The sequence below is a fragment of the Procambarus clarkii genome, chromosome 79 (assembly GCF_040958095.1).
Source record: "Procambarus clarkii isolate CNS0578487 chromosome 79, FALCON_Pclarkii_2.0, whole genome shotgun sequence".
Classification (NCBI taxonomy): domain Eukaryota; kingdom Metazoa; phylum Arthropoda; class Malacostraca; order Decapoda; family Cambaridae; genus Procambarus; species Procambarus clarkii.
In genome coordinates, this window is record NC_091228.1 from 6453448 (window position 1) to 6478354 (window position 24907).

Here is a 24907-nt window from a genome sequence, read left to right on the forward strand (position 1 = left end):
ACTAAAACGTAAGAACGACTTTATACAATACAATACAATACAATACAATACAATTTTATTTAGGTAAGGTACATACATACAATAAATATTTACAAGGATTGTTTAACTTATAGGTATAGCTAGTACATACAATGCCTAAAGCCACTATTACGCAAAGCGTTTCGGGCATGACAAACTTAAATGACAAGCTTAATACTAATTGAGCATAATTATCTATGCCTTTTTGATAACATATACAATTATAAGCTTTATTAGTGAATCTCTATTAATTAAACAATATATCAGAGAGTGTTTAAGGTTCGGTGTTCCATGTACGAAGAGACATGGGAGATTTTACATCAGTACAGTAAATGTTTTAAGTAGCGAACGCATACTAACGAATAACGATTAGTATAGACCAACACTATTGTTCTATGAAGACGATTTAACTTCCAGACATGTATTTTTCAATAAGTCTTAAATATTTTCTGGCTAGTTATGTTAGATATTATTAGAAATACGTATTCTACTTGTTAATATAATAAACTAAATTTGCGATCATTTAAGGAGAGAAGTGCGACAACTGGATCACTGTGTACAGAAGGTTGATATGCCAACAAACACTTTCCAGACAACAATATATCTTGGATAAGTCGCTCCACAACATTGACACCTGGACCGTTGACTTCCTATGAGGCCACATATTTACTTATTTCATAATGGAAGTATATTATTTTATAGTAAATATATGTTTTCTCGTGTTCTGAATTAAGCAACAACATTATAGTGAATAAATATACCATATTTCTTCATTATTTAAGTAATGCTAGGAGGCTTTGAGTAGCTTTGGGTCATTAGGTGAACAGAATCTCCAATAGATGGGGCGAGAGTCGCGCTATCTCTCGCCCGAGCGAGAGTCGAAACTTATTTTAGAATTTATATATCTTTGTCCTCCAACAAGATATATTTCCTTTGGTGCACTCACAATAACGAGCATATCTCTGTCTTTCTGAAGGCATATAATATTTTAGGCTTTATAAGCGTATCTTTGTTAATTACACACTATATTGGCAAGTGCGTAGGCTTCTGCATTCCATGACCGACAAGCTACTGAATGCCACTATAAAAACGTATGTATCTTCACTTGAGCTTTATATATGTCTATGTTAAAGTATTTAAAATGAAGCTTATATTTCTATCTTTCTTGAGACATAAAACATATGTGTTTATTAATGAATTTACGTGAAATAAGCATTGTTCTGAGAGTTGCTCTGTCGATCAGTCTGTGCGGGGTCGGAGCTCGGCGATTATTAAAACACATGTATCTTCATTAGAACTTTATATATATATATATGGTAAAGTATTTAAAATGAAGCTTATATTTCTATCTTGCTCAACACATATAAAAACATTTGCGTTTATTAACGAATTTATGTGAAATAAGCATTGTTCTGAGAGTTACTCCATTGCTCGATCTGTGCGGGATCGGAGCTCGCCGATTAGAAAAATACACGTATCTTCGCTTTAAATATAAATATGCCCATGGTAAGGCATTTAAAATGAAGATTATGTTTATATCTTTCTTGAGACGTATAAAAATCTTACGTTTATTAACGATTCTGCGTGAAATAAGCATTGTTCTGAGATGAATATTGCGGATTTCCGGCTCTACGACCGATGAAAAATGCAACTTTTATACAACTACAAATATCTTTAGTTTTACTTAAAATTTTGTCCTGAAAGAGTTTTCATATATAGATCCAGTTTCTGCCGTTCTTCTGACATAAAAAGACCTTTGGTTTAATAAGTTATTAAGATGTTTTCAACAATATTACTAGGGCGTTCACCGATTCTAACATGGGCGACCCTTTTGGAAACGCAACACATGGGTTGACCTGATTGATATATGGGTCAGATTCCATTAAGGTTCGGAACATATACACGCGCGGGAGAACGTAGGGTGGCGTCACCGCAATTGAGGCAGCGAGCCTGAGAAGAAGAGCACTCCGTCTGAGTGACCCAGTCACCCACACATAGGGAATACACACACCCAAATTTCCAGCACTTTTGGCAAAATCTAGAACAAGGCATGTACTCCTGAATACAACATTTACCACCAGCAAAAATTATACAAGGCCGAAGGGTCCTGCTATCCAAAGTGATGTTCACAACTCAATAGCCTGATGACTATTTTCACATTTGGGGGGTGTCATCATGTATTTTTATGTTGTCTAGGGAAATAAGCCTTTTACTTAAGCAGAGACGATTTTAAGGAGTAGGAAAAACACCCAGTACACATATGACAAACATTTTTAATTATAAAACAATATATTACATGGCATAAATTCACTCCTTATAACTCAACGTCATTCTGGAGGTAACAACTTGGATAATAAACAACAAGCTCGTTCTGGTCTCCCTATGGCTTAGTCTAAAACTGCAACTGGCCACACAGCCACCACACCTATCAACCACACAAATTCCTAGGAAACCTGCACTCTCTCAAAACGCCTCGGTACACTGCATGAGTACTCTACCCTTTCTTGCAACCCTGTTAACATTATACTATGGCTTATCTGATTGTACGGTCAGAGCAAACCCTCACTAAACAAGGACTGGTCAGACAGCTGGTACTCCACCTCAGGTCAAGATGGTGTTCGACTCTGTTCGCATCGCCCCTTAATACTCTATTCTTTAACATTTCCAATCAAACCCTTCATTGACTTCATTTACCACATTCCCCATGCAGTTCTTTTCATCGAGTCCATTTCTCCCTCACATAGTTTTCCTATTCCACTACATGTTATTCCTAAATCCTATCCTTTCCCTTAAAACCAAGTCTAGTGCCCTCGAGGAGATACCAACTTTAATTTACAAAAAAGCCTCCAGATCTCTAGCCCCTGCTATTGCATTGCTCTTCAACAAGTCACTTGAACTCCAAACCTTTCCTGACATTCTAAAAAAAAGCAAGAGTAACCCCTGTCTACAAATGTGGTGATCTCACTGATGTTAACAACTACAGACCTATATCAATCCTGCCTAACTTGTCAAAAATATTCGAAAAGCTAATCTACAAGCAGCTTTACTCTTTTCTAGCCAAACACAATATACTTAGCTCTTGTCAATATGGCTTCAGACCCAAAAAAAGCACTAACGATGCACTTATTAGTATGATTAACTTAATTCACGCAGCTCTTGATAAAAAGGAGTTTCCTGTTGGGTTATTTGTGGACCTGCGTAAGGCTTTTGACACTGTCAACCATCAAAACCTTCTTCTTAAATTACATCATTATGGAGTCAGAGGACACTCCCTGCAATACCTCAAATCTTATCTTACTGACAGGCTCCAGTATGTTTCTGTGAATAATACAATTTCTCCCACCCTACCCATCAACATTGGTGTTCCTCAGGGCAGCATACTTGGCCCTCTCCTCTTTCTCATCTACATTAATGACCTTCCAAATGCCTCCCAACACCTCAAACCAATTCTATTTGCTGACGACACAACCTTCAATTACTCCAGTCCTGACCCCCTTGCTCTAAATGCCACAGTAAATACTGAGCTAGAGAAAGTCCATCTTTGGCTAACTGCCAACAAACTCACCCTTAACATTGACAAAACGTTTTATATTCTGTTTGGCAATAAATCCTCTAATCAGATAAATCTCAAAATAAACAATACCCAAATTTGTAACAAATTAGATGGCAAATTCCTTGGCGTTCTCATCGACCACAAGCTGAATTTCCAGGGTCACATTCTAAATATATAAAAAAAAGTTTCAAAAACTGTTGGCATTCTTTCTAAGATCAGATATTATGTACCCCGCCCTGCCCTGGTTACTCTCTATTACTCCCTCATCTATCCATACCTCAACTATGGTATTTGTGCTTGGGGTTCTACTACCCAAAATCATTTACGTCCTCTCATTACCCAACACAAAGCTGCTATTAGGACAATAACCAACTCTGGCCCCAGACATCACTCGGTACCCTTACTCAAATCTCTGAATATGTTAGATATTAAGTCACTGCACATTCTCTCTTGTGTATTATACATATATAAAACGCTGAACTGTAATGCCAATCCTGACCTCAAAAGCTTCATTGAAGGTTGTAACAGAACCCATGAGCACCACACCAGGAATAAATACAGTTTTGATATTCCTAGAGTACGACTTAATCAAACTAGAAATGCTCTACAAATCAAGGGACCCAGAATGTGGAATGACCTTCCCAACCATGTTAAAGACTGTACCTCTCTCAACCAGTTTAAGATAAAAACTAAACACTACCTAATAAATTCCCTGTAACCCACCTCACTCCTTTATTGTCAACCCATGTCTGTTATTTTATTTTATTATTATTATTATTTTTTTAATCAACACTGTTTGTCAACCTATTGTATTTGTGCTGCTTTTTCAGTCATGTTCCCCCTTTTTTTATCTTTATTTGTATTTGTTTTCAACACTTTTTATTCTTTATGCTCAATTAGTATTAAGTTCTAGATATTAATGTTTTTCTTGCCCGAAACGCATTGCGTAATAGTGGCTTTAGGCATTGTATGTACTAGCTCTATCTATATATCAATCCATTAATGTAACATCACTTGTATGTATGTACCTTACCTGAATAAACATATTTATATTTATATTTATTTAAACACACTCTAGCTGAAAGGTACTACTACTTTTACTGGCAAAGTAATAATAGTCATTCGCAGCCACCCAGTTATCTGCTGCAGATTTATTTAAAAAAAGCATTCTCCTGTGTGTCCACAAACAATTTATAATACAAACTAACCTCCACGGGAGGTAAGGTTCGTAACGACGACGACCACAAGGGGGTCGAGTTAGCATATCAACCTTGAGGACAGAATGGCCTTCAGTTTCAAGGACATGTTTAATATCCTTGTGGCAGTCTTTCAGGTCCTTAACACCAGTCGCAACATGGTGCGGGAGGACAACAGTGTCAATATTGGCATTTAACCGGACATTTTTGGACATCCTAACGGGAATCTCCCTAATGCTGGACAATGCGGTTAAGAAGGTACCTGCATCCTGAGGAGCAGCAACATAAGTACCAAAATGGGTGGGGTTAAAAGTAACAGAGGCATACACCCAATCAACGAGGTGTTTATGAAGGGACAACTCGTCAGCAAGTGTACATTCCAGATGGCATATAGAGATCAAAATATTTAGTCCATGCACCAGAACCAAATAAGGCATGGAACGTATTAGCATGGGAAGGAATCCTGTGGGAGCATCTGTGGGAAAGGGGGGTCGCTGTTGAGAACCCCCAGTGAGAGTGGGGAGGGGTAAAAGGCGCAGCAGCCACAATGAGAGGGGAGACGCTTCATGGGACGAGGTGGTCACCACTGGGGGCTTGGGGCTCGACCCTTCTACAGAGGGAGGGAGGGCAGTAGTCAGGAGGGTCAAAGGAGTAGCTTGGTTTGGGCAAAATGTTGCTGTGGGGACTACAGACCCCAGTCTTCCATCACAGTCCGACTCTGGGGCCTGGTCGCCCACCCCATGAGTGAGTAACAGAGGTCGCTTCACTTTCCATATACCATCAATTCTAAAAGTCTGGGGGCCTAAAACCAACTAAGTAATTATCACAAGAAGACACCAAACCGGGAAGGCTATGTAGCACCACCAAATGTGCTGAATAATCAGAGGGGGCCAAAGATCACAGGCATGCCAACACGAGAACATAAACGCATAAGGCGAATGATAGCAAAACTATCAGATTCACCAAAAATTATATCAAGGGACAATTAACCGCGAGGGACGGTCGGAAAGCAAGACACACTCTCGTCCTGGAAGTCAGGACATTCAACAAGAATGTGCACAACCGTAAGAGGAACAATGCAATTAGGACAATAAGGACCAGGGCAGCACTCCATTAAGTGACCGTGAGTTAAACGTGTATGGCCAGTATGCAACCTAGCCATGGCCGTTTCCCACCGCCATTTACGATGGTAGGAGAAAGGCCACAGAGACACACGACTCTTAAGAGTACGTAGTTTGTTACAAGTAACAGAAGACCAACAAGCATGCCAATGGGCAAGGACGGTGGAATGAATAACTGGGTACAAGTCGGAATAAGAAATACCTTTACTAGAGAAAGGACGAGTGCGGATAGCATCCTTAGCGGCAGCATCCGCACGCTCATTTAGAGAGACGCCAACGTGGCTGGAAACCTGGCAAAACTCAACCGACTTAAATTTACTGGAGATAAGAAACAGCCAATGTTGAATCTAGATGACCACCAGGTAGACCGGATTAAAGGACCCCAGAGCCATTAGGGCACTACGAGACTCGACTACCACCACAAAGGAGGATTGACAACGAGAAAGGAGGAGACAAAGAGCATAGAGAATAGCATAAAGTTCTGCTGTGAAGATGCTAGCATCCGGAGGAAGGCGACACACACAAGTGTGGTCAAGAAAAACAACAGAGTAGCCCACATCATCAGCAGACTTAAGACCTGTCGGTGAAAATGGAAACGGAGTGGGAGTGTGAAGAAAAGTGCTCAAGAAAAAGGCGTTTCATAACCGTACGAGTGGTAAAAGCTTTAGTGATGCGGGTCAGGGAAGTACAAAATTTGGGAAGGGGGACCCTCCACGAGGGCAAGGACAGAACAATACGAGGAGAAACATTGGTAATACGAACCGAAAGAGATTCTGGTAAGTGAGACAAATGGACTGAAAGAGGCAGGTGAAGAGGAACAGGAACTACAGGAGACTTAAACGTTAAATTACAACAGAGGCGAGAGTGAGGATGCTGTAAGGACCGTGCAAGACAGAGAAGACAGTAGCGATCACGGCAGTCCTAGAGAGATGGGAAGCCAGTGTCAGCGTACAAGCTGAGGCTACGAGTTCAACAAAAGGCACCAGAGCTGAGGTGCAACCCAGTATGGTGCAAAGCATCAAGACAGAAAAAGAGTAGAAGGAGAAGCAGAAGAGTATGCGGGGCAACCATAATCGAGTTTAGACAGGACGAGAGAGGAGTGCAAATAGAGGAGCGTGCGCCTATCTGCTCCCCAAGAAGTATGGAACAAAAGGTCTAAAACAAAGGAATACCACCTACCAGGGCAGCCAGGGAGGTCAAGCGTCGGCCAGTGCAGGAAAGGGTGTGTCGTCCCCAGCGGTGCTTCCCCCCTTTTTAACAGGGAAGTCCTACTGCCTCGTCCATTCTCCCACACTGGTGCAAAGACTCCATTCTCCCTTTCGCCCCAGCCTGGATACCCAACCATCCACTTAGGGCACCTCATCACAGGCGACTCCTCCAGCGGGTGGTCCGTTTACTCACAAGGTCCCCTACATTTGTGCTCAATCTCATGCACAACTCCCAAAGAGGGGCTGGAAAGGGGGCAAAGGCAACCCTCACCATTCCCAGGGAGGTGTACGCAAGCCCCATCACCATGACGAAGAAACACTATGGAGCTCAGAAAGGCCTTTGAAACTGTTAATCATAACCTCTTACTTAAACGCCACCACTATGGAATCCGAGGCCTTGCCCTGAACTATATTTGATCCTATCTTACTGACAGACACCAATATGTAGCAATCAATGATTTAACCTATCCCACTCTTATCATTAACCGTACGAGTGCCAAAGGGCAGCATCCTAGGACCTCTCCTATTTTTTATATACATCAGTGATCTGCCTAATGTATCTAACATTCTTAAACCTATATTATTTCCTGACGATACTACTCTCATCTACTGAAACCCCCAACCCACACACATTAAATAATGTTGTAAATAATGATTTAAAAAAAGTTCACTTATGGATGTCAATCAACAAACTCACATAAAACATAGAAAAGACCTACTACATCTTATTTGGAAGCAAATCGACAAATGTAATTCAGTTTCAGATAGATAATGTTAACACCAGCAATAAAAATTATGCAAAGTTCCTTGGCCTATACTTAAACTATACTTAGATAAGAGATTTAACTTCACCACCCACATACAACACATAACCAAGTCTAAAAAAAATTAGTTAGTATACTTTCTAAAGTCAGATTTGTTCCAAACTCTGCTCTCCTCTCACTATAGTATGCACTAATATATCCTGATCTTACATAAGGTATCTGGGCATGGGCTTTAACCACTGCAAACTACCTCAAGCCCATCATCACACAGCAAAAATCTGTTATCAGAACAATAACAAACTATTTTCAAACACTCACCCCAATGTTTAAATCCCTAAACATGTTAAACAAACTCACTCCACACATTCTCATGTGCCATTTACATTTACAAAACCCTGCTCTTTAATGCAAACCCTGTTCTCAAACTCTTCCTGGACAGATGTAATACAACCCATAATCACCACACTTAGAAATAAATATATCTCTGTTATCCCCAGTCAAACTTAATCTATATACAAACACTATGCAAATAAAGTACGTAAGTAATTATCAAAAGAAGGTACCAAACCGGGAAGGCTATGTAGCACCATCAAATGCGCAAAATAATCAGAGGGCGCTAAATATCACCAAGGATGCCAATACGAACTCTGCATATAAAGATACCTAGTCTATGGAACTCACTCCCTAACCAATTGAAAAGCTGTCCAACTTTTGCCTTATTCAAAAATAAAACCAAAAAGTACCCAATTTCATCTTCATAGTTTCCTACCTAGTGCTTTAAACTCACACTGTATCTAATGCTACCCAATCCCCCAATATATCTACCTAAGCCATACAACTTCACCATTGTAATCATTTCTATCATCTTATATCATAGTTGTTATATTGAACATACACATTTAACTGCATTATACCTTAAAATAATCCTCAAATTATGCTACAATGTATCTGTTCATAACCCTCAAATTGTATTTTTTCAAATTTTACACATCAAATTTCAAATAATTCACTAATTTAAGGCTAGAATCCAAAATGGACAAAATAAGGAGTACTATGAAAATTAGTATCTTGCAAACCACCACATTTTCTATGCATGGATCTGTTAGGTTGCATAAGTCACTTCAGCTCGCACATTTTAGTAGCCCTGATTTTCTGTGTTGTGGCAACTTGTGACAACTCGAGAGAACGGGCTGGAACGCAAGCTTAAATTTGTCCTCTGCTGTTCTTCGTATATTTTCACTTATTCATGTTTATCACTATACCAAACACTCCTATTCCAAGTCTACTCTCACTTTTGTTGAATGCTTTACCTTAATTCTTCTGCTGCTTTTATATGTTTAAAAAAAAACAATATTTAAACAAGCATGCATAATACACACCAACGTAAAGTAATTGTAGTCTTTAGGAAACCATTACAAATAATCCAGGTACAATATTGGCTTATTCTAAGTCACTAATAATTTATATATACAGTATATATTATCCCCTTACTTTACTGGACCATATTTCACAATTCATTTTCATTTTTATTTTGGCAATACCTTTGGCTGTTAAAAAAAAATGTATGCAAGGTTTCAACAAAATCTGAATATTCTTCAGATAATTCATAACAATATATACATTTAGTCCACTTAAATATTGAAGAACACTTGAATTTCAAAGGATAAATTACACAAAATAGAGTTTAGAGGCTAGTTCACTAGCACAATCCATTTTGGCAGCTTGGGCTATGGCAGCATCAGATGGGCCTTCTTCCTCTCCTGATGCTAGAGATGACGTCTCGCTGGGACACAGGTCCTGGATGTGTACCTTCGCTCTGCGTGAAAAAAATAAAAATAGCATTCAGTACAGCGGTAAAATTGTTTATCAGACTGGCTGGGATAGAAAAATTCACTTGAAGCTTAATGAATGTGTGAATAGGTTAAACATTGTATTAAAATAAGGAACAGCATTATTACTATGAATGTTGATTTATCAACCTTATTTGCTACTTGGTGAAAATTGTCACATTTCAATTCTTGCCTGGTGACGAAAGGCATTTGAATACCAAATAATTATTATCTTCCTACAGTAATATTTTAAACTACACACCCATGGTGGTCTCAGTTGACCGCGTAAACTTATCAGACAAGATACGGATGAAAGGATGTACCCACTGTTTCCTACTCCAATAAAATTATAATTTTTTTCTTTTTACATTTTAATACACAAACTTGTACCTTTTCTGAAAACAAATTCCAAAAATATAAACCTTCCATGTTGACATTTAGATTGTGTATTATGATAAACCTGCAATACAACTATCAAAGCTTCCTAAACAAAAATGCTTATTAACATAACAATCATAGTGCAGACATGAAGCTCACCTGAATGCCACCAAATGTGCATAAGAAGCCGGAGTGGGAATGGACACTGAACGAGTACAACGAGAGTACAAGTGGCACATTGCGTAAGTAAGGGTTTGAATATCATCCATTGACAAGTCACTGTCATCCCACAATACATGGTAGTGTGATGGTCTGCTTGTTCCTTGGATACCCTGAAAATAAAAAATCAATACTGAAGAGTAATTCACACATGACACTTAATATACAATGTCACTATTCAAATGGACATTGCTGAGCCAAGAAACAATATTTGACAACTTAACAATTTTTTTATTATTTTATAAGTGATTTTGTTTCAATGTCATTCTACCATTTGAACTCATATAGTAAAACCACAATAATTCTAGAAAACAATGAAAACTTGTAAAGATCATAATGCTTTCCAAGCTCCCACTGCAATGAATTTTTCAGCCCAACCACCTGGGCTAGAAGGTAGAGCTTCATGCAGGTCAGCATTCAATCCCTGACCGTCCAAGTGGTTGGGCACCATTCCTTTTTCCCGTCCCATCGCACTTTCTCCTGATAGTTCCCTTCCACTTCATTTAAAGGGGGAAGTCAAAGCATGAATTGATCCATTCAATCACAGTTGCACTAAATTTTAATTCAAATAGCTCATACAAATATACTGATGTAGCTTTAGAATTGAATAAAATATAACAAATCACTTGCTGTCTTGGAGACTTGCTACAGAGCCTGGGCAATATGGATGTGGTGACATTTGATGTTTGATTAAAGGTCCTCCTTTCTATCTCCTAAATCCCCAGTTCGGCTCAAGGCTGACTTACACTCAATGTGGCATTTGTTGCCCATAGATTGCCCTCGTCTCAGTAGGAGAACGTGTCACACTAGTCACAGCAAAAAAACCAGCGCTGAATGTAATGAAATGCAATTTTCTGGGTGAGACCCGGAGGCTCTCCGGAGCTATCCAGGCTGATATTGCTTATATTAGACTTTGGCATCAGTCAATGTGAATGGAGTTCATAGGCCTACCGGGGACCACGAGCCAGAACATGGCCCCCTCAGAGAGGCATGAGGAGCAATGCCCCATAAAAACCCCCATGTGGTTCGATGCATTCTATATCTGCCATTGACTGGGTCATGCACCCAAAAAGGTAAACATCCCAAAACAAACCCCTATTCTGGTTAAGAAATTGGTACTAAAAGCCAAACTAGTGGACAGAACTCCCCCAAACAAAACGAGCAAATGAGCATGGCGTCAACCACGCTGCTGTCTGCGCAGTTCCCCCTCCCTAGGAAGGGAAAGGGGGAGCCCCAGACCCCCTCATACCAGCTACCCAAAACCCCAGTTCTGAGGCTGGGTATAAAAAAACGTGAAAAACCGCCGACCGGGAGGAAGGGAGGGATGATTGCTGAGTAGCCTTCGGGTCTCACCCAGAAAATGGCGTTTTATTACATTCAATGCTGGTTTTCTGGGGATGCCCCTACGGCTCCGTGGAGCTACTTACCAAAAGACAAAAACAATAGGAACTTACCTGGGAGGTGGTCGTTGCTCACCCCTCAACGCGAAGACAACTGGCTGCAACCGCCGACCCAAAGCAACAAAGTCCCAACTAGGCTCCAGGAACATTAACCAGGTAATGCGCAGCCAGGACCCTGTTCGACTGCCATAAACTCCGCACCTGAATGTCAGCCCAAGACGTGTTACCAAAGACGGCAGCAAGCGCAGCAAACTTACGAATGTCTTAAGCACGGGGACCAAATAACCTTGCGGACAATCTGGGAGACCTGAACCCTGGAACAGGGAAGAAGGGTAACCGGATCAACCCAAAGCACGTTCCGGTCACGTAGGCCATGGTGCACAAATGACGGCAGAGAGCCGCAACCGGACAAAACACATTGTGCATCCCCGGGCTAACCAACCGAGCATCAACAACCCAAGGACCCCTCCGGAAAGTAGCCGTCTCATTCTTTGCCAGAAAAAGAGATGGCTGTAACCAAACAAACCTATCACCAGGACCAAAAGAGCAGAAACCCCTGTGCCAGAGGAGTGCATGAAGCTCCCCCCAGAGGCCAATGCCAATAAGAAAAGAGCTTTGGAAGAACAATCCAGAACCAAAGGGGCTACAACAAACAGAGGAAAAGAGAGCACACAATCCAAGGACCAGGACGGCTCAAGTGGCGCATGAGTAGGCCGGAGGTGAACCAATGCACGAGACAGCTTGCGAAACGGCGCAGAAGTAACATCAATACCGATGTATAATACTGCGTAGCCCCGCCAGCATCACACGATATGAGGCGACAGTATTGGGCATAAGATGACAGTCCTGAAACAACCATGAAAGAAAGGACAAGACAACCCGATCAGAACCCGAAATGCACCTACGAAACGACAAAAAGAAACGGAAGGGACGAAGCACGCTGGTGGGACACCAACAACAAAGCCATCTGCTCACCATACAAGTGGTGATAGACTCGAGTCAGAAAAAACAGACGTGAAGATTCGAGAAGATCAAACCAGCCATGTACCGGACCGGACCGATCTGCTGAAAGGGGCAGAGCTGTGGAAAACCCCCCGGTTCGGACACTGAGCAAGCAGCGCCTGAAACCAAGGCTGGGCCAGCCACCATGGGGCCAAGAGGGCTATTCTCCCCTGGTAAGTCTCCAGACAAGCTAGCTTGATACCTGCTTTATGGGGTTCTGGGAGGAGTTCCATTCCCTAAGCCCAGCCCGAGGCCAGGCTTGACTTGTGAGAATTTGGTCCACCAGGCTGTTGCTTGGAGTGGCCTGCAGGCCTACATACCCACCACAGCTCAGTTGGTCCGGCACTCCTTGAAGAAAACTATCCAGTTTTCTCTTGAAGACATTCACGGTTGTTCCAGCAATATTTCTTATGCTTCCTGGGAGGATGTTAAATAACCGCCTCTGATGTTTATACAGTGTTCTCTGATTGTGCCTATGGTACCCCTGCTCTTCCCTGGTTCTTTTCTGCATTTTCTTCCATATTGTTCACTCCAGTACATTGCTATTTTACTGTGCAGATTTGGGACCTGGCCCCCTCCAGTATTTTCCACGCATATATTAATTTATATCTCTCTCGTCTCCTTTCTAGTGAGTACATTTGGAGGGCTTTGAGACAATCCCAATAATTTAGGTGCTTTATCGCGTCTATGTATGCCATATATATATGTTCTCTGTATTGCTAGGACCTGGAGCAACAGCTGAACTGGGGGAAAGAGGTACAGGAACCCCCACCTCGACCAGTCCTGCCTGAAGGCGTCAACCCCGACAGCCATACAATCGGGGAAGGGCGCCACGTGTAATGGGAGACGCCTCAACCACGCCGACGTGAAGAGGTCCACCTCCAGGAGCCTGTATGTCTGGAAGAGTCAACTGAACGAGTCGGCATCGACCGTCCATTCCATGAACAGGGAAATGAACCTAGACAGGCACTCTGCCGGAACGTTGGACACCCCCCGAACGTGAACGTCCAGGAGAACCAAACCCCGAAAACTCGGCAGATGAGTCACCCGAAATGACCAGCCCCAAAGAGCCAACGACCACATCGAACCCCCTCGGTTCAGGCAATGAATCACCGGGACGCAGTTCGAATGGAGCCAGATCGCCGATCCGTGGGCAACCTCAACCCTACGAAGCTAATACCACACCGCTGGCTTGGTGAGCACTGGTCACAAAGCCCCAGCCCAGAGACGACGCATCTGTGAACACATCGAGCAAGGGCTCGGGTAGGCACCAATTCACTGAACCCCGAAAAACCCGAAGAGGAAGCAGATGATGCAGCAACTGACACAATGACCCCCACCCTCAAGACCGATCCCAGCGATCGCGAGAGCGGCAGAAGTGACGTCCCCGAAGGAACCAGAACAGCCGACGAAGCCAATCTACACCCGTCGGGTATACCATCACGTATACCAAGTTCAGGCTCCCGCACAAACCCTTGAGCAACTGCCGGGTGACCCGGGAGCCCCCAGAAACAGTCAAAGGTGGGACTGCAGCCGAAGCAGAGACTCCGGAGGGGGAGACTAGGAATCGGTCCAAGAGTCCCACACAAGACCCAGTCAAGTCTGAACCTGGGAGGGGACCAGATGGGACTTCCTCCAGTTCACCAGGAACCCAAAAATGGCAATCTGGGACAGAACCAAATCCTTGGCTAGCAGACAAATGGACTGGCTGAGAGCCCACACCAGCCAGTCGTCGAGGTAGGCCAGAACCCGAACCCCCTAAGAGACACAGACGGGCCACAACAAACCCAGGTAAGGTGTGTGAACATTAGAGGTGTCAGGTTCAAGCCGAAGGGAAGGCAACTAAAGCGGTAAGCCTGACGCCCCACAACAAAACCGAGCCACTCCCTGAATCCCGGATAAATCGGGATGTGCCAATACCCGTCCCGGAGGTCCAGGGACACCATCCAAGCGCCCGGCTCCAGAAAAAGAGAGACCTGGGAGAGAGTAGTCATCCGAAAGGAGGGGCAATAAACCCAAGGGTTCAGATGGGACAAGTCCAGAATGAACCGGAGGTTCACACAGCCCCGTTTCGGAATCGTAAACGGGCGGGAAACTCACCTAAGGGACGGGGTCATTTCGACCATGCCCAAGCGAACCCACTCCTAGATGACTCGACACAGCACCAGAGTAGATGCTTGCCCCTCCAGCTGCGAACCCCCTGAAGGAGGAGGGGCCACCCAACACCAATGGGGGCCGCTCGAAATGCTCCGAGAGGCCCACAAATTGTGGAACCGGGTGTGAGCAAACAGAGCAAAGCTCCCCCATCAATGGGATGAACCGCAAAAGGGCCCCTTACGTGAACCCGACCTTTGTACAAAGTGATCACCGCGCCGACCGTAGAAAGACATTTCCAAAGGCCACACTGATTCTGAAACTGGCCCCACTGGCCTACCACGACGGGAGGAATCTCGAGCCCTGGCACGACCCTTCTGTGAAGAACCCCCCACAGGCCTCCAGGAGAACCCACAAGTCTGACATTGGATGACAACTGGATGAAGCTGCCTGCAGATACTGCCCAACTGCAGAGTCTGCAAACGGCAGAGAACAAAAAGGCGATGAAAACCTAGGAGCCAGGGCCCAAGCAGATTCCATGGTCACAAGCTCTTCCTGCCGACACATGAGATGAGAAGCAAAAGATAGAGACACTGCATCCTACAGGATAGGCTTCAACAGGGCAGATGACACACGCACCGCCGAGACCAAGGCACCAGACCCAGGAACACCCCCAAGCGCTTCCACATCCTCCTCAAGCCAATCCGAGGACAGCTCTAGGAGAAAAAAAAACTGCAAGACCGAAGCCAACAGGCCATGAGCATGCACATTCTCAGCAATCGAAAGGGTGGGAACCTGAACGTGAAGCTGCAGGATGCCGACATCCCAAGGAAGGGCAGAGGCGAACAAGCATGCATTGAGGTGCTAAACCTCAACCCCCAGGTAAACCTGGACTACCATCAGAGCCTCACGCCACTCAAGCGTGCGGGACCAACACAACGCATGCCAAGCCTCCGACAAGAAAACAGGGCAGTCCGCAAGTCGGGACAACTCCAGAATCTCATAACGAACCCAGTAAGGAAACGAATATCCAAACCTGAAGGAAGACGGATCCATTAAAGAGGTATAATCCGGGTCGTGCAGGAGGTAAGCCGCAATGGCTTCCCGCACCTCGTGAGGCGGGAAGCTGAAAACCTCCAGAAGGACGGGACCGACCCGGAACAGAACCCGGGAAGGGGCTGACATCAAATGCAGCTAACTCTTACGTGAAGGGAGGGGAAGGAAAACCCCACCCCCTGCAACAGCAAACTCCGCTCAGAGGGTATAAAAACCCAAGCGGGGTCCAAGGCCCCAAAGTCAAAGTCAGCTGGGTTTCCTCCCCAGCCCCCAGAAACCTCCACAACCTCAACCCAAATTTGAAAGTTAGGAACAAAAATTCCATTAATTCTATCTTGTCAGCAATGTAATTAATGTAACACACACCTCCATGATGATTGATCTGCTTACCTGATGTGAACATAAGTAGAAGTCTCTCTCTAAAGGATGAGTAATATCTGTATCCACTGTAGTACCTGGAGGAATATTTTTGGATTTTCCTACCCCATCACGGTCTTGGCAGAATAATCTGTAAATAATATTATTTCATCACTGGTTGAACAGAGCACAAAGTTAAATACAGTACAATTAAAATTTACTCTATCACCATTACCATGTTTCCCCCTTTCATGGGCAAGGCAAGAAAAAACCTAGAGAAATAATGGAGAGTAAAGGAGTATAGGAAACAAAGTTAGATACATTTAACCTTAGACACCAGTTATCGTCATATGTTCAAATCAAATCAACTCAAAATCAATTCAAATGTTTATTCAGGTAAAAGTACATACATAGAGGATTAGTTACAAACATATTGTTGAATTTATAGATAGAGCTAGTACATACAATACCTAAAGCCACTAGTACGCATAGCATTTCGGGCAAGGTGAGGTGGGAAAAAAACCACTTAGACTAAAACTTAATAGTAATTGAGCTTAAAGTATAAATTGCTTTGAAAGAAAAAAAGAAAAAAAGAAAAAAAGGGGGGGAACATGATAGAAAATAGCCAAAAACATGTTGGTCAACAAACAGCATTGTTTAAAAATAGTAAGACATGGGTTGACATTTAGGGGTAAGGAAGGTTACAGGGAGTTAATTAGGTAGTACTTAATTTTCATCTTAAAAACTGGTTGAGAGAGGTACAGTCTTTGACATGATTGGGAAGTTCATTCCACATTCTGGGCCCCTTGATTTGTAGAGCATTTCTAGTTTGATTAAGTCGTACAAGTCAATTGATACTCTTGGAATATCAAATAGGTATTTGTTTCTGGTGTGGTGCCCATGGGTTCTGTTACAACCTTCTAAGAATCTTTTAAGGTCAGGATTGACATTACAATTCAGAGTTTTAAATATAGAGTACACATGAGAGGATGTGCAGTGACTTAATATCTAACATATTCCGAGATTTCAGTAAGGGTACCGAGTGCTGTCTGGGGCCAGAGTTAGATATTGTTCTAATAGAAGCTTCGTGTTGGGTAATTAGAGGACATAAATGATTTTGGGTAGTAGAACCCCAAGCACAAATACCATAGCTGAGATAAGGATAGATGAGAGAGTAATAGAGCATCACCAGGGCAGGGCGAGGTACATAATATCTGATCTTAGAAAGAATGCCAACAGTTTTAGACTTTTTTTTGCTATATTTAGAATATATTAGCTTATATTTAGCTTGTTATTGATGAGGACACCAAGAAAATTACCATCCACTTTACTACTGATTTGTATATTGTTTATTCTTAGATTAATTTCATTTGAGGATTTATTACCAAACAAAATATAGAAAGTTTGATCAATGTTAAGGGTGAGTTTGTTAGCAATTAGCCAAAGATGGACTTTATTTAGTTCAGTATACACATTGACATTTAGAGCAAGCGGGTCAGGACTGGAGAAAATGAAAGTTGTGTCATCAGCAAATAAGAATGGTTTGAGGTATTGAGAGGCATTTGGAAGGTCATTAATGTAAATGAGAAAGAGGAGAGGGCCAAGTATGCTGCCCTGTGGAACACCAATGTTTATGGGTAGTGTAGGAGAAATGGAATTATTCACAGAAACATACTGGAGCCTGTCAGTAAGGTAAGACTGAAGGTATTGTAGGGAGTGACCTCTGACTCCATAATGATGTAATTTAAGAAGAAGGTTTTGGTGGTTGACAGTGTCAAAAGTCTTACGTAGGTTCACAAATAACCCAACAGGGAACGGATTTTTATCAAGAGCTGTATGTATCAAGTTAATCATACTGATAAGTACTACACTACCCAGTGCATCGTTAGTGCTTTTATTGGGTCTGAAACCATATTGGCAAGAGCTAAGTATATTGAGTTTGGCTAGATATGAGTAAAGCTGCTTGTAGAGTAGCTTTTCAAATATTTTTGATAAGGTTGGCAGAATTGATATAGGTCTGTAACTGTTGACATCAGTGAGATCACCACATTTGTGGTCTGGGGTTACTCTCGCTTTTTTTTAGAATAAAATATACCATGCTGACCAGACGAAGGTGGTTCCGAAGGAGGCGCTGGCCCCGAAACTGGCCCCAGTGGCCTACCCCAACGAGCAGAACCCCGAGCCCTGGCATGACCACTCCAGGAAGACCCCCCCCCCCACCCCCACCCAGAGCCCCCGGAGAACCAACAAATCAGACGTGGGACGACAGCTAGCCGAAGCCGTTTGCAGATACTGGGTCACAGCAGAATCCGCAAACAGCAAGGAGCAGAAGGGCCCAGGCAGATTCCAGGGAGGAAGCAAGCACCGCCTGCCAACACACGAGCCAGGAAGCATAAAACAGTGACACTGCATTCCGCAGGATCGGCACAAACAGCTTCAACAAGGCAGACGACGAATGAGCCACCAAGCCCAAGGAACCGGACCCAGGAACGGCCCCAAGCGCCTCCACATCCTCCCCAAACCAGTCTGAAGACAGCTCCAAGAGAGAAAAGAGTGCAAAGCCTTAGCCAAGAGACCACGAGCGCGCAAGTCCTCGGCAACCTGCGCAGCCGAAAAAGAAGGAACCTGCACGTGGAGCTGCACAACACCAACATCCTGAGGAAGGGCAGGGGCAAACAAGCACTCACTGAGGTGCTCAAACTCGCCCCCCAGGAAAACCTGGACCACTGTCAACATCTCACGCCACTCCATCATGCGGGAACGACAGAAGGTATACCACACCTCCAAAGCAAACACATGACAGTCCGCCAGCCAGAACGACTCTGGAACCTCATAACGAATCCAGCAGGGAAACGAAGACCCAAACCTGAATGAAGATGGATCCATAATAGAGGCATAATCCGGGTCATGCAGGAGGTAAGCCAAAAAGGCCACATTAGGCTGGATGTGGGAAGCTAAAAACCTCCAGAAAGACAGGACCAAAGCACTCGAGGGAACACGGAACCGAACCCGGGGAGGGGCAGACACCAAATTAATGTCGTACGCAGAGGGAGGAAAAGAAAACCCCACTCCTTGTAACAGTAAGCCCCACTCAAGAGGGCAGAAAAACCCAGGTGGGGTCCAGTGGGGCCCAAGGCTCCGAGTCAGCCCCTCCCCAGCCCCGGGGTCCTTCACATCCGGACCCAGGACCGAGTCATCTCCCAAAAACCCAGTCTTTAAAGAAAAGGCCGGCGCAGCTGTAGAAGCCAGATGGAAAGGGGGCCCACTGGTTAGACCCAGAGGCTTCGGCAGGGAGAACCAACTCGAATGCCTCCATCGCCATGCCGGAATGAGCATCCCCAAGACTGTCTGAGTTTCAAGGCCATCCAGACCCTGCCCCTACTCCAAAACCCTCAGAAGTTTTGGGGACGGAAGCAGGGGGAGGGGGGGGGGGGGGACCAGACCAAACCACTGCAGGGGAAGGACGAGGGGGCGCAGACAGAACCAAGACCAAAGCGACCATCACCCACAAGTCGAGGTCTCTATAAGCAAAACGGGGCAGCCTTGGGGCATCCAACGCAGCAATCAGCCTAGTGCATTGCAACAACCTAAACCTAACATGCAATGCCTGCGCTGCCTGTACCCGAATAACATCATCAGTAGATTGGGTAAACTGAGTCACCATCAAGCAACAAAACTCCCAGGACTCCGGGTCGAAAGTGTCACCGACCCGACAGGAAGCGAGACGGAGACAAAAACAGTGAGAGTCACCCCTGAGACTAGGGGACAGAACAACCCTCAAATGCGCACAAAGCGAGGACGGGGGGTGGACTCGGGTCACATGCATAGGACTCGCGTGCCTCCATGGGGTTTCCCAGGGTCCTGAGACGGAAATCACGCTCAGGGAAGCCCAGGCAGGGTACTGCTAACTGGCACCCAAGTCTACCAAACAACTTTATAATAGCTGAACCCACAGGATGTGTACACTCACAGGGACCTAACAGGGGGTAACACCCGAAGAGACAACAGTACTCAATACATGTATATAGGGGGGAATAACCAAGGCAGAACCCCCACCCCCACCGGACAAGGCAACAAAAAGAAAAAGAAAACCCCCGCAAGAGGATAGCGTACCCAGGCAGAACAGAGCCGGCTGCTATGAATGGTGAAAACAAGCTGCACAGTACCCTATGCCCCTTACCAGTGCAAACTGCCTCCTACCCTACAGCAAACACGGGAGACAACACACCCAAGCACACAAAGGGAGGCCGTAAACCGAGCAGTAAACAGCCAAGCAGTGGCAGAACCCAAGGAACTTGTGGAAGGTGGCCCCAAGCCCCAAGGGCAGTACTTACTGGGAACCAAGGGAAGGGAACCTTAGGCGCATACAGTCCGAGTACTGAAGAAAGACTCCTGGCTCGTGCACCCCAAGAAGACAGCCACCACACATTAGGCACAGAGCTGCAACAACGTCTGGAGCCAGAGCACATGACCTCTGCCTATAACATCATGTGGCCACACAGATTCGGCAGACGACGCTACAGCCCTCCAACCCTCAACATTACTCCCCCCACAGCACAGCCCAATTTATCACAACAATCCTGCTGTTATCAGAATCCTGGTCATTTTTATCAGTTAGGGGTCTTCTGTAATACTATCATCGCTAAATAATACCAGTTACATATATTTTTGACATTATTAGGCAATGCTGTGGTCACAAGCTGAACAGCAGTGCTGTGAGCTTATGCTGTGTGCACCAGCCTTGGTGGCTCACTCAGTACTGAGGCCCTCACACCCGGGAATGTTGCCCACAATTTTTTTTGTAAATGGCGTCTGTTTACAAGAGCCCTGAGGAAGGTGATGCGAATCCCGTGTATCCGCGGGCTGTTTAAATTTTGCATAGTACTCCAAAACATCATATGACATGTGCACTTTTATGTATGTTAAAAGTGCACAACACATCATATGACGTGTTGTGCAGTTTAAAGGGTTAATACCTGCAACCATCTTTATTTTTGCTATCATGAGCTTTCACACTTTCTTCCCAAAACACTAGTTCTGCTTTGTTTCTTAAACTTTTTTTTTGGTTTGTTTGTTTGCCAGATATTCAATCACTATTATGCAATTTTTCTCCATGATATTACTTGTTTATTCCTTCCAAATTTAAAAAAACACTAGAGCTCCCTACCCCTCAACCCTCCCACAATAACCAAAACTGCAAAGTAAACTGAATATTAACTTTTTCTCACTTTTTCAATATTTGGGAAGATAAACAATTTATTTACAAATGTAACAGCAATATTCAGCATTATGTCCATGAAGTGTGCAGATACAACATTGAGATACATGTTTATGTACGAGACAAGCATTAGTCTCGGCCCCTTACCTTGTATGATGTCTCTTTTGGACAACAACAAATGTCATGGCTGGAGTGTAGTCTTTTTGCAGTTCAGTGCATGCATCACGCATAGCTTGCAGTTCATAAGACAACACCTCTGGAAACTGGGACTCGCTCACACCATCACGATACATAACAATCCTGTCTGGTTTGTAGCGTGTAGTCTGGTAAAATGTTCTTAGAAGATTCCTGAAAACAAAACTTTTTTAAATATTTATATGCTTGCAAATAACCCTCTGACTGCTCAAGTGATTTTACCCTAATGCGCATAAAATAAAATAAAAATTTCCCTTCTAAAATTGTTAAAATGCATTCCCTGATCACAGGAAATATAATAAAATAATTGTATACGACTTACTCTGGCCGTGGTAAAGACTTTAATCTCGCTATGATGTCACAATTCACGTGTGCTCATTGAGCAATCGCCCCGTGGTAGTCGCCTCAAGCCTTAGGCGAAAGTTGCCGCAAATATATTTTTTATATAATTATTTCAACATTTGATAGATTTTTTCTCCGTTTTTTTGCAGTAATGTTATTCAATAGTGTGTCTTGAGAAACTTACGGAATATAATGTGTGAAACAATGGAATACTGAAATATATTCATGTCACAAAGATGCGTCTATTATTTACTTAAAACAATGCAACTATGCAGATCCAATACAACCTTCTATTTTTGGTGTTAATATACTGTGTACACATTTTTTATATAACTATGCATATTTACTTGCACGATTATGAACTACCAAGCAGTTCTGGTAAGTGTGGTAATGAAATAGTTCAGCATAGTTACCCCACACACTAGCAGCAGAGGACGTAAAATGCGATATAATATCCCTTAAACCTCGCAAAACATACATGCACGTAGGGAGTAACTTGTCCATGCCCTTTTACTCTGCTGCTTAACTAGCCTACATCTCTGATTAAACCATGGGTTTCTCATCTTCATTTCATTGGTTTCCTTTTGGACTGGAACAAACTTGTTCGCTGCTTCCTTGCACTTGTCACGGAATCGCACACATCGTACATATACGATTGAGGGTCTAGCGCATGATTTTACACGCCCCGTGAGGGACAGGGGCAGCTATAGTCCAGAAACGACAAGTAGTAAACAGATGCTGATATGACCACACATACACCAGTATGATCATACTGTGTCTGGTGTATGATGCGATCATACTGTTTAGTGATATCCAGGTCGATTAGCCTAGCATCACAGATTTTACTTTATATATATATAATCTATTCCTGACAATGCTCTAGTATATATTATGTATTGCCATTATATGTTTGATATACCTTATACATATTATATATCATTGCCAAATGTATATGCCATGTATTTGTGAAGATATTTTAAGTAAATAGCAGAAGCCTAATGTGATGTATCTGAAAAATATCATTATATGTCTATACTGTAGTATGGAATGCTATGTATTGATGTATAGGACAAGCTATGTGTATTATAATGTAGAATGTATACATTTATATACCTGATGTATGACTAGCAAGTATACTGTGATACAGGCATACCTCAGTTTAAGAGTTTAATTGGTTCTTGGAGACGCCTCGTATTCCGAAAACTCGCATTCCGAAGCTAATTTCCCCATAAGAAATAAAGGGAAATGAATTAATCCGTTCCTTACTACCCCAAAAACCCCACATCAAACTAAATTTTTATACCTAATTTATCTAAATAAACCTACAAAACTATGTTCAAGTTATTACTTACCTTGCTGTTGAATGCTGTAGGCGTATGGAAGATGGTGAGGAGGTGGGAGGAAGAGAGGAGTTACTGTTTGGAAGGGGAGTCCCCTTCCATTATCACATCAGGCAGTGAGGACTTCACTGGTATGCACACTCTGGCACATTTTGCCTGCATACCACTAGGACTTGCTTGTTTTACTAAGAATTTGTCTAATGACACTTGTTTTTCCCTACATTTTAACACTTGTCTGTAGTAAGACATCACATTATCATTTAAAAGGTCAATGCAACGGCCTGCTACAGCTTTATCTGGGTGAGTTTTTTCAACAAAACTTTGCAGTTCTTCCCATACTTCACACATTTTCTTAATCAAGAAGGGACATCCTCTACTGCCTCTACTCACAGCTATTTTCTTAGGTTGAACCTTACCAATGGCTTTCTTGAGACCCATGGCAAGATATATAATGACAACTTTTATGCTCAAATGGCAAAAAAAACGATAAAAAACTGTAAATCCTTGTGAAGAATTCAGGTGGGATAGTCACTGGACACGAGACACTGGTAAACTGAGGCGCGATCGCCATGCCACCACGTGCCAGTCGGCCTGTACACGTATCAACAAACTCGCGTCCCGAGGTAACCCTCGCCTTCCGAGACATATTTTTGGAGTAAATCCTGCTCGTCTTCCGAAAAACTCGCATACAGGGACACTCGCATTCCGAGGTACCACTGTATATAATTTTCATTGATGTTCTGTGCATTAACCTCTTGACATATTGTACTTAGTAACCGATATTCTGGTATTGTAAAATGTATACCACAAAGGCAAAGTTTTGGCAGTTATGTTGATATATGATGCTTTACTTTTATTCATGTATATTTATGTATTAACGGCTGACCGGTAACATCTTGAAATTCTCCTTTAACCCCCCCCCCCCCGGTGTACTGTCTCCAACCAGTATTACTATGTCCTGTAGACATGAATTCTTTGATTTTTTTATATATCATGATATATTTTCTTGTACATTGATATGATTCTCCTGGAAGGTTGTACATTAAGATACGCAATTAGGTATTGTATGATTTAGAAGTTATTGACTGGTAAATGTCTGGATTTAAGCTTGTGATATTTGGAGGAGGAGCATCGGTTGACTTGCCAAGTTGGAAAATGTCTCTCTCGGCCTGCCGGCCCTTGGCGCGTCACTATCTCCTTAATTTCTCAGACGGGCGGACAAATCAGGTCCGGCTCTTGATTTTATTGGCATTTTGTGTGTTTATTGACTACTAGTATACACTGTATATAATTATGCTCTTGTACCTGTATGGAATCAAACTACCGATGTACATCATTTATGCCAGGTGGTAGGTGATTTCATATATACTATTTGAGGTTGGTACCTGACGACCTTAACTGATTGCTATTATGCTTTGATATGATATTGATTCCTCACCCACTAATTATTAATGTGTGACACCACCATCCTGTACTTGGGTGATGTAAGCATGCTAGGGGTTAGTTTACCACTGCTTCAGGATAAAGCCTGGTGACAGCTAGTCCCGAGGGTGTGCAGTTTAATGCCTGTTGATGATTTCAAAGAGCTTTGAGAAGGCTGGATTATTGTGATAGAGT

General features: G+C 43.2%; 1 protein-coding gene across 1 annotated transcript in view; it reads right to left on the reverse strand.

Moving 5' to 3' along the window:
- Positions 1–2271: 2271 nt before the first annotated feature.
- Positions 2272–24907, reverse strand: part of LOC123764491 (protein argonaute-2) — a 65617-nt gene continuing 42981 nt past the window's right edge. The window contains exons 13-16 of the mRNA XM_045752368.2: positions 21561–21761; positions 16229–16346; positions 10227–10399; positions 2272–9676 (exon numbers count right to left, since the gene is read on the reverse strand). Of these exons, the coding sequence (XP_045608324.2) occupies positions 9529–9676; positions 10227–10399; positions 16229–16346; positions 21561–21761 (640 nt within the window). The 3' untranslated portion in view covers positions 2272–9528. The remainder of the gene's footprint in view (positions 9677–10226; positions 10400–16228; positions 16347–21560; positions 21762–24907) is intronic.